General features: G+C 34.7%; 3 protein-coding genes across 22 annotated transcripts in view; 1 reads left to right on the top strand and 2 right to left on the bottom strand.

Annotated features, from left to right (window-relative positions):
• The window catches only part of si:ch211-149a19.3, a 52,985-nt gene extending 44,015 nt beyond the window's left edge, over positions 1 to 8,970 (top strand). For all 20 annotated transcript variants that reach the window (XM_073931316.1, XM_073931308.1, XM_073931314.1 and 17 more), the window contains 5 exons: positions 1,923 to 2,096; positions 3,448 to 3,621; positions 5,360 to 5,533; positions 7,033 to 7,206; positions 7,731 to 8,970. In XM_073931316.1, coding sequence (XP_073787417.1) covers positions 1,923 to 2,096; positions 3,448 to 3,621; positions 5,360 to 5,533; positions 7,033 to 7,206; positions 7,731 to 7,737 — 703 coding nt within the window. In that variant the 3' untranslated portion in view covers positions 7,738 to 8,970. The remainder of the gene's footprint in view (positions 1 to 1,922; positions 2,097 to 3,447; positions 3,622 to 5,359; positions 5,534 to 7,032; positions 7,207 to 7,730) is intronic.
• On the bottom strand, positions 7,903 to 10,511 carry ggcta (gamma-glutamylcyclotransferase a). The gene is made up of 4 exons (NM_001144818.1): positions 10,333 to 10,511; positions 9,044 to 9,189; positions 8,385 to 8,517; positions 7,903 to 8,202 (listed from the first exon to the last, which is right to left on the bottom strand). The coding sequence occupies exons 1-4, from the start codon at positions 10,441 to 10,443 to the stop codon at positions 8,077 to 8,079; spliced, it is 516 nt and encodes a 171-aa protein (NP_001138290.1). The 5' UTR covers positions 10,444 to 10,511; the 3' UTR covers positions 7,903 to 8,076.
• A 748-nt stretch (positions 10,512 to 11,259) lies between these two features.
• Positions 11,260 to 16,201, bottom strand: snrpd1 (small nuclear ribonucleoprotein D1 polypeptide). Its single transcript, NM_173252.2, has 4 exons — positions 16,044 to 16,201; positions 15,377 to 15,453; positions 11,644 to 11,835; positions 11,260 to 11,553 (listed from the first exon to the last, which is right to left on the bottom strand). The coding sequence occupies exons 1-4, from the start codon at positions 16,055 to 16,057 to the stop codon at positions 11,477 to 11,479; spliced, it is 360 nt and encodes a 119-aa protein (NP_775359.1). The 5' UTR covers positions 16,058 to 16,201; the 3' UTR covers positions 11,260 to 11,476.
• Positions 16,202 to 17,316: the final 1,115 nt, after the last annotated feature.

The raw sequence follows: 17,316 nt of genomic DNA, 5'->3' as shown, positions 1-17,316 counted from the left end.
GCATAAATATTTAATAATATCACTTCATGTAATACACTCATTGCTATAAACTGTACTTTATAGGCCTATTTCCTGTAAGTAAAGGGGTGATTAGATTTATATGTTTGCATGTTTCCAAATTGCATCTTTTTATATATGTACTTCCCCTTCTCAGGGTTAGTCCATATGTCTTCTTGCCACCATTTCTCCCTATTTGGGCAGCAGGTCGCCTCCCCATCGTCCTCCCTATCCGGCTTTAATTAGACTTTCTCAACGTACTGTCGTATTTAAAATTCCTTAAGAATTAACTAGGTGCTTTTTTACAACTCCCTCAAATATATAAATAAGCATTTAATGCTTCACAGGTAAGTAAGGTAAATTAGCGCCAGGGGGCACGTTGGAGGGCTAAGTCTCTAGTGATGATGGTGCGCTCACACTTAGAGCTTGGCAAACCTCTCACCATTGACGTGATAAGGATCAATCGCTGTGGCGTTTTCCATAGATTTCCCCATAGTGGAAGTTTTCACATAGCATTGATGTCCCCCTCCCCCTGGGGAATGAAACGGTTACTAAAGTAACCCCCGTTCCCTGAAGGGGGTAACGGGTATGCTATGTTCCTTCGCCTCAAGCGGTTGTGCCTTAGCTGACAGCTGTAGTTTGACTCTTCAGCTAGAAAGGTGACTCTGCGTTGCACGGCTGGCATCTTTATACAATGATAATTGTGATTGCTGCCAGCTGTGTATTCATTGGCTTTTTATTAGCCCATTTTTATACTCTTTCAGATGATTGGTTTATGATGAAATCCCCATAGTAGAAGTTTCCACATAGCATTTCTGTTCCCCACCTTGGGGAACGAGGGTTACTTTAGTAACTGTTTTGTTACCTTTATCATTTTTAACTTTATAATACTTTTTTTTTTTTTTTTTACATTTTCTTACTCCAAACATTTATATAAAAAAGCAATACACAACAATGTTTTTATTCATTCATTTTTTTTTTGGCTAAGTTCTTTTATTAATCTGGGGTTGCCACAGCGGAATGACTTTTCCAGCATATGTTTTCTACAGCGGATGCCTTTACAGCTGCAATCCATCACTGGGAAACACCCACACACCCACACAGTATACAAACAATTTAGCTTAGCCAATTCCCCTATAGCGCATGTGTTTTGACTGTGGAGGAAACCGGAGCATTCGAAGATAACCCACACCAACATGGAGAGAACAGGCAAACTCTACACAGAAATTCCAACTGACCCAGCCGAGGCTCGAACCAGTGACCTTCTTGCTGTGAGACGTGATCGTTACCCACTGCGCCACAGTGCTGCCCACAATATTTTTAATAACTGATAAAGTATCATGAGAATACCATATAGAGTATTAAGTGTTTAGCATTTAATCACATCAAGAAAATTTGATACAATCAGAAGCCTACTAATTTATTAATCATGGATGATGTTTATTTTTTTAGTTAATGTTTAATAGTTTGTTAAAATCAATCAGTATACCAAAATGTTGAAGTGACCTTTTTGCAGTTTACGTCAGTTTTGTGATAATATTGTATATAGCGATTTAAAGATGAGCATTTAACCACAAAATGGAATTTTAATACCATCAGAAGCCTAGTCAGATAGTTACCCTCATTTACACTGCTGGATGGAGACAGAATGTACATCATCTCATTTATTACACAACTAGTAAATAATTATAAAAAAAAAACAACACATTGATTTCATTGTAAATCATATTGGAATTTTGTGATTAAAAAATAGGATTCTAATATTTATGTCCATGAATTAAACCTCAAGCTTCATCTTTAAATGGTTCAGAAGCTCAGACTGAAGCTGTTAATGATGTTGTATATCAAGTCTGTCTTTCTGATTGTGAGGATTCTGCCTCTCTACATCCTGAACTGCGAAAATGAAGTGTAATTGTTCTCTACAGGTTGAGTGATTGTGGAGTCACAGATGAAGGTTGTGCTGCTCTGGCTTCAGCTCTGAGATCAAACTCTACACACCTGACTGAACTGGATCTGTCTCTGAATAATCTAGAAGACTCAGGAGTGAAGCTGCTCTCTGATGGACTAAAGGATCCTCACTGTAAACTGGAGATACTGAGGTAAATCATTTATTAAACACAGACATAATTTAAAGTTATTATGTTTATGTCAAGAGTTTATGATCTACTGCTGGGTATTTTCCTTAAAGATCTCATAAAATTGAAATTAAGTTTTTTAATTGTTAGTATCATTATTGTTAGTTTTAAAGATATCCATAATTTAGTGTGCTCAAAACAGTGACAAAATTCGCATTTAGAAGATTTAAAACTGATAAAACCATCTAAAGCTTGCAGTTTGCCACTTCTACCTAAATAGATCAACGGATTTATTCAAGTCAACTCACACTACAGTTTCTCATCAAATCATGCCAATCAAACACTCTGTAGTATCTGACATGCCCCGCCCCCTTTAAAATGCTCATTTCTCATTTGCTTTTCATTTGTGAAGAGAGTGAAAAAACTATTGACTGTTTTTAAAAAGGATGAGGAGCTACGCTATGTCCCACCTTCTCTTCGTGTTTGGGTTGAGATTACGTCAAGCATTAAAAAAAAAGTTTCAAAGCACTTCACCAAACCTTTAAATGCCTCGCCTGACACAGTTGAGTTTCTGCATCCATTGAGGATGTTGTGAAGATAATAAGCTGTTTTGCCAACACATGATTTGTAAGTTTTCTGCTGAACATGATTCCTACACTTCCAGATGTTTTTATCCTTCAGAGACGAGGAGTCTAGACATGTTGAATAGTGTTTTTCTGTCCTTTATTACAGTCAATAATCAAATACTGAGATATTGATTGAAAATGCTCTGACTAATAATAGGACTGTTGTTTCTTAACTCTGAACAATAAGGCTCCATTTGTTAACATTAGTTAATCTAACATCATGATAAAAACTGCAAATTTATTAGTCTTGGGTGATGTTCATTTTTTAGTTAATGTTTAATAGTTTGTTAAAATCAAACAATATACCAAAATGTTTTTTATACGTGATAAAGTTTACATCAGTATCTTGATAATATTGTATATAGCGATTAAAGATGAGCATTTAACCACAAAAAGGAAATTTGATACCATCAGAAGCCTAGTCAGATAGTTACCCTCATTTACACTGCTGGATGGAGACAGAATGTACATCATCTCATTTATTACACAACTAGTTACCTTATAATAATTAAACAAATAATGCCAAATTGATTTCATTGTAAATAATTTTGGAATTTTGTGATTCTGACATTTAATAAAAAAGATTCTGATATGTTTATGCCATTGAACTGAACCTTATCTTCAAATAGTTCTGAAGCTCAATCTGGAGCTGTCAATGATGTTGTGCTTCAAGTCTGTCTTTCTGGTTTCTGCTTTCTGCTTCTCTGAGCTGTAGATCCTGAACTGAGGAGTGTAATTGTTCTCTACAGGTTGAGTGATTGTGGAGTCACAGTTGAAGGTTGTGCTGATCTGGCTTCAGCTCTGAGATCAAACTCTACACACCTGAGAGAACTGGATCTGACTTTGAATAATCTAGAAGACTCTGGTGTGAATCTGCTCTCTGCTGGACTGAAGGATCCTCACTGTAAACTGGAGAAACTGAGGTAAATCATTTATCTGAATCACAGACACTAGGACTCATAAAGGAATATTAACATAATTTATAGTTGTATCGATGACAAGAGTTTATCTGTATTAAAAATACAGCAACAAGCAGCGCGGCGCGTCTTCTCCGGCGTGAGCATCGAGGAGAGTTGAAATCAATTCAACTTTATGGTAATGAGCTATGACGCGGTTCGGCGGCAAGCAATCAGAATGAAGACGTCCACTTGTTTCCCAAGGGTTTGATGATTGCGGTCGCCGGATTTCCAATTATTTTACAATGTTTTCTTACAGGAGCATGCATTAAATAAGTTACTGGCGAATTACTGATGTTCATTACTGCTATATATATTTATCTTAAAAAAGCGGGAATCTCACGCGACCTGACAGTAGAAAAAAGTATAGCTGCTTCAGGATATTTCTGACATATGGACACATATTGGATAAATAGAGCAAAGCCACAGCACACGCAACTTGATCTTCCATTGTTAAATGAATTTGATAAGAAGTGCGCAACATTTTCACACTAGAAACATGTTTTATGCAGGAATGTAACTGATATGCTGCAACGGCTCCTTTAAATACGAGATCAATGTAGCGAGTTTTGACGCTCTCGCCGCCGGAGCTGAAGGCAGACAGCGTTGTCGCCAGGGCGGCCAGAGCGACCTTGGACGCTCTCGCCGCTTTTGGTGAGAATGTACGGTTATACTGTTCCTATGGTTTACGTACAGTTTTTTATGTGTTTATATTTTTATTTAGTTTTTTAGGGCAACCATATCTCCAGGAGAAAATGAGCTTGACATGTTTACTGCTACAATATATTTAAAATGTTTCTTAATATAAAATATTTTGTGTTCAAAAAAGTTGTTGTTACCCAGACATTTAAAAAGAACATTTTTTAGAGCAGTAATCGGGATATTGTGAAACTTCATTCATTCATTAATTTTCTTGTCAGCTTAGTCTCTTTATTAATTGGGGGTCACCCCTGCGGAATGAACTGCCAACTTATCCAGTATGTTTTTACGCAGCAGAAGCCCATCACTGGGAAACATCCACACACACTCATTCACACACATACACTACAAACAATTTAGCCTACCCAATTAACCTGTACCGCATGTTTTTGGAATTGTGGGGTAAACCGGAGTGCTCGAAGGAAACCCACACCAACACGGGGAGAACATGCAAACTTCACACAGAAATGCCAACTGAATCAGCCAGGGCTTGAACCAGTGACCTTCTTGCTGTAAGGCGAACGTGCTACCCACTACACCACCGTGCAGCACTACCGTTTAACTTTGATAATTTTATCCTAGGTTTTTATACTGTTGGAATCTTATACCGTATATATAATAATAAAAGCTTCAGCATTTAATCACAAGAAAATTTGATACAATCAGAAGCCTAGTCAGATAGCTGCCCTAATTAACACTGCTGGATGGAGACAGAGTGTACATCATCTCAATTATTACATGACTACTTACTAAATGAATGATACAAATATAACACGTTGATTTCATTGTGAATTATATTGTAATTTTATGATTCACATATTTTAAAAAAAGATTTTTTTATTCTTATGCCTTTGAACTGAACCTCTTCAAGCTCATCTTCAAGCGGTTCTGAAGCTCAGACTGAAGCTGTTAATGATGTTGTATATCAAGTCTGTCTTTCTGATTGTGAGGATTCTGCCTCTGTACATCCTGAACTGCGAAAATGAAGTGTAATTGTTCTCTACAGGTTGAGTGATTGTGGATTCACAGATGAAGGTTGTGCAGATCTGGCTTCAGCTCTGAGATCAAACTCTACACACCTGACTGAACTGGATCTGTCACTAAATAATTTTGGAGACTCTGGAGTGAAGCTGCTCTCTGATGGACTGAAGGATCCTCACTGTAAATTGGAGAAACTGAGGTAAATCATTTATCAAATACAGACATTCGGACTGAGACATATTGACAAAAAATATAGTTTTAGTTTTGTGTAGGATTATTTGTAGATTTATCCTCAATGATGTCTCACACTCAACACAGGTGAGTCTTGTTATTTCTTACAGATCCTAAATAATATTAAGCTGAATTGCAAACACATGTCTTGTGGGTTTTCTGCTGAGCATGGTTCCTCACTTCTAGATGTTTTTATCCTTCAGAGACGAGGAGTCTAAAAATGTCCAAATAGTGTTTCTGTCAGTTAATCTACATAATTATCTTTCTTTCCATGCCTTAGCATGTCTATAATGCATATGAATAATTTATTATTAGACAGTGAAGTGTAAATGTCAGGTTTCAGTTCAGAGGATTTTCTGTTGGTTAACAAAGGAAGGTTGTCTTAATGTAATTGTAATGTTTCATGTGTGTTGGGAAAATGTATCAGGAAAATTGTTACCAACAAAATTAATTTTGGGTTAGTAAAAACTGAACCTTCCAAGAATGTTCATATATAATTAATTAAAATAATTGGAGGACAATATGACCTTGACCTAGAAGTGGACTTCTTTTACCCTGTACTCTCTCACAGATACTGATATTGGGTGGAGGAACATAAAATCCAACTTAGATTAAAGAAATGTTGGGATTTACATGTCACAGGCAAGATACAGATAAAAGTTTCTCCATCACAGTCTGTTTGAACAAAGTATACTATACTTTTGTGTTTTGTGGAAAAAGAAGAGAGAGAAATATGCAGATCAAGTGCATCACATTTACATCAGCCAGTAGAAAGCTGTTTGCTCTCTAATGTGTAAAGAGGTTTGGTGTCTGAAACTTTGGACTGGTTTCCATCTATACAGGGTGTGTGTGCTGTTCTAGAGTTCATATTTGACACTGTATTTTGACTACAGGTCATGTTTAAAGGAAACGCAAAAGGTATCCGCATACTGCTGAATGTACAAAATATTGAGGCTAAATATTAAGTGCACTTGAATTTCTCTCTTCTTTGGACTGTGTGCTCTAACAGAGAGGCGAATTTAATAACTACCATGACTTCAATTAAGTCTACTGTAAGAGAGAGGAACCGTCCCTCTTACAGGTTTAAATAAACCGACAATCTAATGTAGTCTGTCAGAGATTATTCATTCCTTAATTACTTTTAAATGCTGATTGTACAAGTGTAATATATAATGCCTGACATTATATTAGCACTCATTTTAACATTTTAATATTATCATTCTTATGTTTCTGTATATCATATTGTGGTTAATTAGTGTAAACCTCGTTTTATAACAGTAAAATTCAATGTTCTTTTATGGAAAACTGTTTTTTAATGAAAAATCAATTCATGACATTTCCAATTCATACATTCTCAGTCATATGTAAATAAACTCGTCAAGCAGCATGAAGCAGCTCTGGACTTCAGATTTGATGGTGTTGTAGATCCTGAACTGAAAGACTGAGGAGTGTAATTGTTCTCTACAGGTTGAGTTATTGTAGAGTCAGAGCTGAAGGTGGTGTTGCTCTGGCTTCAGCTCTGAGATCAAACCCTGAACACCTGAGAGAACTGGATCTGTCTGAAAATAAACTAGGAAATTCAGGAGTGAAGATGCTGTCTGAACTGAAGAATGATTCACGTTATAAACTGGACACACTTAAGTGAGTATTGATCAAGTGTATTCTGAATTAATGCTGATTTAGAGTTTAGTTGTTGTTTTTAAGTTGTAATGGTTAATTATATATTATACACATTTAAAAATGTTTATTTTGCTCATAGTATTTACTTTGATCTGTGGGTAAATTAATTATATTTTTCTTTCAGTTGCACAGTGTTTCCAAATAATGGAGAGATTTTAGATAGTTTCTACTATTACTTTAACACTATTAAGTATGTGTTGGAAATTGTTTATTGCCCTCTGTTGGATGTTGCTAAATTTGCCATCAAAAATGAACAGCAGATTTTTAATCAAGAACATTATGGTTCACTTGATTTACTGCATCTAATCATAAAAGGGAAAATATAAACAGACCAGTGATTCCAATGACGTGGATCACAAAGATTTTATTTTGGCATTATTTGTGATAGAGTAAATATAATAACTGTAGTAAAGCAGCAAGTAGTTTCAGCTCTAAAGTGGATAATCCAGGAGTTTCACACATCTAATCGTCTGTTTTACTTGTAGGTTTTAGGTTTTCTGGCTGTCTCTGGATCAGCTAATGGTGAATAAAGAGTCACGTCAGTCACATTCAACAGAACTGACAGACACAAACCCACAGTGGTCATCACACACACATGATCCAGTGCTTAAATCAAGAGTTTTCTTATTCTTGTATTCATAGTAGACATTATATACAAAATTAAGTTTAAATAAAGTACGTTTTACTGCAGTAATTGTAGTAGCTATTCATCACTGACTGTTTAAGGCAATATGTGTATCTGCTGTTAAAAAGATTTCAGCTGAACATGACAAGACATTTGTGTAAAGAGTTATTTTTGATTCATTGACAGGAATAAGTGTTGAATAAGTGTCATTTCTGGATATCTGTAATCTGATCCAGCACAGAAGAGCCGCTGTAATTGTTTGTCTGCAGTTCCAGAAGCTTCTGTATGTAGTTTTGAGGCAAACCGTTCTGTTGAGCCCCTAAACACACAACCTAGATGGAGAAGCAGACCAGACAAACATTAATAAGACACTCTTCAATCATACTTTACATTAGAGTTGTGTAAATCAGATATTTATGTTGTAATATATTGTATATAATGTAGATTAATACATATCTAAACACAAGATTCACTTTAAGACGCTGGTTAATGTCTGATGAGTGGTAAACTCTACCTTTTTATACTGTGGTGAAGGTGAACAGGGTGTGAAGTTGTTCATCTTGTACGTCCGGCAGTAAAGCGGCTCCTCTTTTGTTTCCACTTTGACCTGTAATGGACTGTAGACTCCTTCATCAACCTGTTCCTGTCTGAAACACATGCAGGAGGAGTAATATAAGACAAACACAGTGATTTTACTCCTGAGGAGAACATCTTGAACATATAGAGGGTTATAACTGTGATGGACACTGTATTGACTGCATCATCAGTATCTGCCTGTATTTGTATAGGGTTTCTAGTACCTGGCCTTTTGAGTTATTTTTGGTAAACTGATTTAGCTGATGATGGATGATTTGTCCTACAATTTAAAAACTATACAATTATATCAACAACAAAAGTATTAGACTGTTAATTCTTTCTCATTTGTAGATGTAATATAAAATATTTGCAATAAACCAGTGAACAACATACTGTAAAAATAGCCAGAAATAGAAATGACCTGTATGTTTGGTGTAAACACATAAAACACAGTTATGCAGATTTGTAATTATTGTTTTTTTAATGTAGCCTTAATCAATCAATAAACACCATCTGTTAATTAAGAACAATTGTTCATCATGATTCACATTTAACAAGCTTGATTTAGTGGATTGTCCCAGTATCAGCTGAGCTCACCTGTCTAAAGAGGGCAGGTTTTGCTGGTCAATCCTCCACACGACCCCCCACACCTCGTCTCCTTCACTGGCCTGTATTGTGGCCACTCCACCATGCCAAGCACAGTTAGTGTTGTCGCCCGAGAGACCAAAATCCAGCCTGTAGCCCTGAGACACACAGCATCCCTTATGATTATCATATTCATATACTGAAGTTAGAGTGTACAGTGCATTCAACAGGACTTTATGGAAAGGCTTGGAGCGTAAAAAAGCGTAACAAATACATTTAAAATAAACAACGTATTAAAACAAATAGATAGCACATCCCAAATGGAAAAATACTATAGTAATTTATAGTAAATACTGTAGTGTTTTTGAACCATACTATAGTAAAGTGCTTGAATTAGTCTGTTTTGATTTTGTAGTTAGTAACCAGGGTTCCCACTCTTTCATAAACAGCTGATTCAAGGACTTTTAGCACCATGAATTTCAAATCGAGCCCCTCTGTGATTCACACCCCTGGCGTATGTAGCGCCATGAGAGTCCTAACTGTACTTGACATTTCACTTGCACTTAATATTCAGATTAAAATGTCAGAGTGATGATTTCCGAGTGTCATTTTCAAAAAAAAAAAAAATGTTGAGTTCAAAATTATCAATATTTAAATGCAGTTTCTGAAATATTAATAAAATATGCATTGTCATATTTCTTATACAAGATTTTAATTTAAGATCTTAAAATTAACAGTTTCTATTTTTTCATTCTGTTTTTGACAGCAGCATGACATTTGTTGAAAAAAAAAAAAATCAAAAACAGGATTTGTTTGTTTTAAGCACTTTCAGGCCTTGAATCCATCTGAAATTCAAGTATTTTCAAGAAGCATTGGAACCCTGGGTAACACAACTACACTAGTATATGGTATATTAGTAATAATAAGGTAAACATAGTAGGCTACTATAAACAAATGACCCAATACTTAAGGTTTTTTGAACAACTATGAGGTATTATACTACAATACACCACAGTTTAATGCAGTAAAATCTAAAGTATACCACAGTACTTATTACAGTTTATCAGTTCACAATACCTAGTAGTACAGTAGGCTGTAGTATTAATTAAGTGTTGTAAATAATATATACAGTATAATACACTTTACTATAGTATGGTTCTAAAATACTAGTATTTGTTATAAAGCACTGTATTTTTGATGTGGGATAGTGTAGTGATAACCATTGTAAATATAAAGTAGACTAGATGATTTACACTCTTCTATTGAGTTATTTGTGCTCGTCTCTGATTGCGTTTGTTTACCTGTATTCTGCCGACGCAGTGAAACACGGCTGATGGGTTTTTCAGCTGGAGTCTCTCCTTCAGTAAATTACTGCCATAAGCAAAATACATAAAATAGTCACTGGATGACATTTTCCCTAATGATAGACTTGAAAAAACTGACTTGAGGGCTTTTACAGCTTTACTTCCTGTGGTTTATTTGACCAGTGCGGTCCGACTCAATGAGCAATGATTCTTTGAACAGACTCTCTCAAATGATTTTGTTTTAACCATGATGAGGAACCGTTAAAGGGAATTAATTTTATTTACAATAATTCCAAAGGAAAATACAAAAACATTAACGTAGGGGTTAAGTTTATTAAGACGCGAACAAAGACGCATTAAAAATTATTTAATCAGTTTATTCAAATGAACCGATTCACAAAGCAGGACTACTGACCCGTGCCACCACAACTTTCAAAATAAAAGTCTACTGTTGGGTACAAAAAATAACCTGTTCGTTTTATTTAAAAAATATCCAGCAAGACCTTTGACTTACATAGTTTCTGCATTATTAAAAATAGCTTGCAGCCATAAAAATTAGAAATTGTAATATTTTAAAACGCATGTCAAATCCAGATCCTGCAGTGCAGCAGTTCAGTTCCAGCCTCGCTTCAATACACTTACCTGTAGGTTTCAAACAAGTCTAAAGGAATCAAGTTGTTTAATTAGGTGTGTTTAATTAGGGTTAAAGCTAAACTGTGCAGAGCTGTGGCTCTCCAGGAAGTTAGTTTGACAACTCTATTTTAATATTACCTTTTATTCTGTCATAACCTGTAAAGGCAGTGTACATGGCAGAGATGTAGCACTTTGCTAAACCTTATCAAATTTACTCTAAACACATTTTTGTTTTTAAATTTGACCAACACTGGCTTTTATATCTTAAAAAGGAAAAATCCTGCACACAACTCAAATTCAATCAATCAGTTTTTATTGGTAAGAATGTAGAAAAATAACCAGACACCCTTGCAGAATCATCCCTCTGCCTCATATGATCAGCACAAAACAAAAGACTCGAAACAGTTGTCAAAAGAACAGAATTTAATGTACAAAACGCAAAATATCTCCTATACGAAGAACAAAAAATGCTGTACAACGCGCACAAAAGTACAGTGGCTTGAGATCTTCATCTCCTCGGCCCACCGCGGCCCCGTCCTCTTCCTCGGCCACGACCACGTCCTCTTCCTCGACCACGGCCAGCCACTGCAGGATGAAGATGGTAAGAAGTTATACATCATCACAAACAAGCAATCCATCTGTGTGTTGATGCTCGGTGTATTTTGCAGCACTCACCAGCTTCTCTCTTCTTGGACTTGACTTTGGGCTCGATGTCCACCAGCAGCGTGTCCAGAGGAAGACTGTCCGGCAGGATAAAGTAGCGGATGTTGTTTCCTCGGATGCTGAGTGACTCCAGCTGAGTGGGCTCTCTGTTTTTCAGGGTCATCTTCACAGCTTTGAGGTGTGTGTTCATGCTGACGTCCACACCTGTGCAGAGGATTCACAGAGCAAACCATTATGGGTTGATTTAAGCATCTTTTATATGGAGCCGTTTCACACTTCCAGGTTTCTCAGCAGCAGAAGTCAGAGCGCAGTGAATGCAGGAGTATAACAAATATTTTTTACAATTCTATTCGCTGAAATAATAACAGAAAAACTTAATGATGGTTTCAAAGACTTTCAGAAAAAGGAAAAAAATAAATAAACAGTGTGAGACTGATAACGGCAGCCAGAAGAGAGAACAACGTCAAATTTACAGTCCCACCTCTGTATACTCTAATGCAATTTTGATTGCAAGATCATATGACACACACACATAAATACATATAAATGTTGATTATTTTTCTTAATCTAAATATTTCAAGAACTTAAGATGCTAATGACTAGAGCAGCACAATAAATCGAAAAAAGATTGCGATCTCGATTCGAGCCCCTAGACCAGGGGTGTCAAACTCAATTCCTGGAGGGCCGAAGCCCTGCACAGTTTAGTTCCAACCCTGCTCCAACACACTTACCTGTAGGTTTCAAACAAGCCTGAAGCACTCAATTAGTTTGATCAGGTGTGTTTAATTAGGGTTGGAACTAAACTGTGCAGAGCTGCGGCCCTTTTAGAACTGAGTTTGACACCTGTGCCCTAGACGATCTTAATTCAGGATTTATGATTGTCAATCATATTTTCAAGTTCAGGTGAGAAAAGGCGGCTGCACAGGTCTACACATTGTTTTACATACGTTGTTCAGCAATGTGGACACCATTGGTGTTGAAATAAAGTTAAAAGAGTCACATACTGTATTTATAAGGTATAATTCACCCCAAAATGTTATTTCTGTCAGCCGGGATATCACATGTGACATGAGCTGCTGACCGTAAGCTGTTAACACAGAGAGGGCGGGCGCATGCCTGTGAATGAAGTCTACTTTAGCGAACAGAATCTGCATAGGCTGTGAATAAAAGGTAATAAAGTTGTAAATAACGTTAAGTTTGTGAAACAGTGATTGCTTGAGAGCCGCGCGGGAGGTATGAAACGCACTTAGCAGTGAAAATGAACCTGTAAGCGTGCACAACACTTGAATAATCATATGGTATAATGGAGTAATGATTAGACTACAAGCATTTGATATGCTTTTTTCTTTCTTAGCGAACAGTGTTGTGCATGAGAATAAACAGTAGACCTACATATTAATATAGTTTTTTTTACTATATATTTGAGAAATAACAATAATAATAGCCCACTAATATTAACCTTTATTTTAGATCTACAGAATCGTGATTTTGATTTCAAGCAAAAATAAAAATTTAAAAATTGCAATTCTCATTACAGTCAGAATCGTGCAGCTCTACTGATGACTATTAAACGCATCATAACAGTCCTGTGAAAAGGGTCCATTGCGTGTTTAACAATTTTAAAAGGAATAGTCAACTTCTTTTTTTAAAGAAACAGTCTCATTTTACAACTCCTTAGAGAGTTAAACAGGCGAGTTTTCCCATTTATGAATCCGTTTAGCTGATTTCTGGGTCTGGTGAGAGCACTTTTAGCTTAGCATAAATCATTGAATCAGATTAGACCATTAGCATCTCACTTGATTCTTCTGTAGTTACATTGTGTATTACAACTAGCAAGAAATGAAAAGTTGCTATGATCTATATCAGGGGTTCCCAAACTTTTTAACTCGTGACCCCCAAAATAACAATTTTAGTAACTCACAACCCCACTATCCTCTGAGGTGGTTATAAGTAGGGCCAGATGGAATCTGCGGGCGTTTTTTGCTATTTCTGCGGAGAGTTTTGGTAAAGATCTGCGGAATTATTTTGGGAGTATCATAACTAAAACCTTAATATATGACATAAAAAAAAATATCTTTATATAATTTTTATTTAATGTTTAAAATGCTAATCCAATTAGATTCACATTATTTGGTAAACAAAGCAAGTCTCTCATATAATATCTCTACTAAAAGACAGAAAATATTACGGTACAAACTGCATTGTACATAAGTCAGACGAACATTTTCATATTAGTCAATAATATTACTGAAATAAATGTAAAAACTGAATTAATATAGATTTACACACATTTACTCAAGTAAATAAACAGAATTAATGATGGGCTAAACATCAGCGGAATTCAGCTCGCGCAAAATAAGTGTGGGCCTAGTAATAAGCATACAAACACTGTACACAATAATGCACACACACAAACCAATAGCAACTATATAAACAAGCTTATTGACAACACAACAAAAGTGCAGCAGTTTATCAACCATATCATTTTATAGTCACTATTCATTTGTTTAATTTAATATTAACCTCACTTAATGAGAATTGTGAAATATATACAGCACAAGTCTATTCTTGATTTAATTTCGGAGACCGCCACTTGGAGATCGTCCTCTATGTTCAGTCGTGGCCTTTATTTTTAATGTACAGGAGTGCTGTAAATGTGTCAAAGTTTAACATTGAGCCGTAAAATAAATCTGCTGCAACTAACACTATTGCTGTGTTATTAATCTAGCGTAATCACTCAAGGAGTCGTAATCCAATGGAAAAATAATGTAAACGCTGCTGTCTGTTTATGTACATGTTTTTGTTTTAAATGTAACTATTAAACACTATCTTCTGCAGGTTATGGATAAAATATGGTAATTTTAATAATTTATTTATATGTATATATTGGAAATCACCAAGCAACCCCCCCTCAAGGACTCACGACCTCCCAGGAGGTCCCGACTCCCACTTTGGGAATCACTGGTCTAAAAATTGAAAATCTCCACAAGTAAAGATGTAAATTTTCACACAATACCATGATCTATTGTTTTTCTGCTCACATGATTATTATAATACGAGTCTGACTCAGTGGCATTAATTCATCAACAAAGTATAACAAGTTTTCTAATTATTATTATTAGCACAATATAGGGCATATACAATGAGTCTTTTTAATTCAAGTTTATTTGTATAGCGCTTTTTACAATGACTAGTGTTTCAAAGCAGCTTTATAAAAGGTGCACAGTATTGCATAACAATCCAATTAAGTCAAGTCATTTTCAGCTAAAAGGTTAAATGCATTTTTTCCGGGAGCTGACAGATGTAATTGAGGTAAAGTTGTTTTTATATTCACACATTCAGACTTAATATAATTTCAGAAAAGTATTATTTGCAAATACTAAATAGGGGAATCATATTATCACCAAATGACTATAAAGCACAATATTGTTTACGGTCTAATATTGTTTTGAAGTCATTCTTATATGTGATTTCAGATCAAATATTCAAAGCAGCGTGGTAAAAAATAATGAATCTGTATTCACCTTTTTAAATACTGCTTTGCTATTTCATAGAACGCCAAAGTCTAAACCTGCTAATATAAAACCAACTTCACCTCAATATAAGCACATTTATTGGCCACCTATGAGATGTAATGCATCAGATTCAAAGAGAAAATGCATAATATGACCTCATTTAATGAAACAGGCACATAGCAGACAGTTTATAAATGTGATTATGGTGCATTACTTAAAATAATAATTACCTGTAATTGTGCCATGGACCTGTGTGCCATTCTTCAGCTCAATCGTGACGGTTTCATGGCTCAATTTCATCAAAAACCTGCAGGTCACAATCATAAAAACAATGATAAACAATTATAATAACATAACGTCTAATATCTACATATAAAGCATTTTGTCAATATGATTATATAAAGTATTTACAGCTTACTAATGATAATAAACTGATAACTATATTTAAAACAAATGATAAACTATATATCCAATAATCTTTAGACTTCCTAACTACACACTATAGTGTCTATTAACATAATTATATGATTATATACAGCTAGCATATTTAGAAACTAGTAAATAAATGTAGCTAACTTAGCATTAACAGTTATTGTTTCTGTTTATGTATTTGTTGCATTTAAGACCCCGCATGATCAAACTACCACCAAAAAACGCACAATGTATTAATAATCTAAGACTAAACCCGCTTATTACATAGTTTAAAACACGTATGTGCTTAAAACAAATGAGTAAAACGTTCAAACAAACGCTCGCCCATTCATTCATTCCCGCCTGATGAAGCTAACGGCTAACTAGCAGCTACACACAATCCGGCTCCATCTATTAAAATACATCGCGCATCCGCAAAGTTTCTTTGTGTATTTTACTTGTATGACAGCTGTAGATGTTTATTACCTGACGAGTTTCATGATGGCGGTGGACTTTGAGAGAAAATCCTCCACCTAGATGAGAAAAAATTGTAGCGCAAAACGAATGTAGGACGCTACTGGAGAGATGGTACAATCACTTCCTGGGTGAAAGGGAAACAGAATTCTGAGGACAGAAGGGTTGCCATTACTCAACAAAATCACCGGAATATTTTTACACGCTGGTAATTTCATTTATAAGCATGTTATAAACATACAAAAGCGAATTTAAAATTTTAAATGTTGCTACAACAATTTTTATTATGATAATAGCTTAAAAGTATTTTTCAATTTCGATATCTCATGGTACATAGGTTAATAAAAATACACTTTTAATTAACCAAAACAACAATAATTTAATCTCACAGTAAATAGTTTCCTTAAAGCATTCTTTTAAAAAACCAAAACAGCAATATTAATCATATTTAAGGCTTCAATTGCGTTTTAAGATAATAAAAGTATAATACAGATTTAAATTTTGACACTTTTTTTTCATAAATGTTTAAATCTTTTCCATATCACAGCGCAGCTACAAAATATGATTTATTTTAGACTATGAATAAAAATATACTATAATAAAATATTAACTTTATTCTGTTTTTTTCTTTGTAATTATATTTTCTTAATTCAAAAAAATAGCATTCAACATCCACCGGAATAGATTTAGTTTTAACGTATCTGGCAACCCCACAGTGACGATACAGTAAATAGGTTAATAAAAACACACTTTTATTAAACCAAAACAGCAATAATACCCATATTTAAGGCTTTACTTGTGTTTTAAGATAATAAAAGTATAATACAGCTTTAAATTTAGACAATTTTTCATGTAGTGTCATTTTCATATCAAAGTGAAGCTCCAAAATACTGTTTATTGTAGATAATGAATAAATAAGATACTATAATATAATGAAAGCTTTATTCTGTCTTTACTCTATTTATATTTTCCCAGTTTAAAAAAAAAGCTGCATTTAACAACCACAGGAATAGATTTATTTTTAACGTATCTGGCAACCCTACAGTGACAATATCTCACGGTAAAGGTAAATAGGTTAATATAAACATACTTTTAATTAACCAAAACAGCAATAATAATCAAATTTAAAGTTTTAGATGCGTTTTAAGATAATAAAAGTATAATACAACTTTAAATTTAAACAATTTTTACGTATTTTTTATACTACAGTGAATCTCTAAAATACTATTTATTTTAGATAATGAATAAATAATATACTATAATATAATATAAAGTTTCTTCTGTC

The sequence above is a fragment of the Danio rerio genome, chromosome 19 (assembly GCF_049306965.1).
Source record: "Danio rerio strain Tuebingen ecotype United States chromosome 19, GRCz12tu, whole genome shotgun sequence".
NCBI classification, from domain to species: domain Eukaryota; kingdom Metazoa; phylum Chordata; class Actinopteri; order Cypriniformes; family Danionidae; genus Danio; species Danio rerio.
This window is presented reverse-complemented; position numbering and strand designations above follow the sequence as displayed.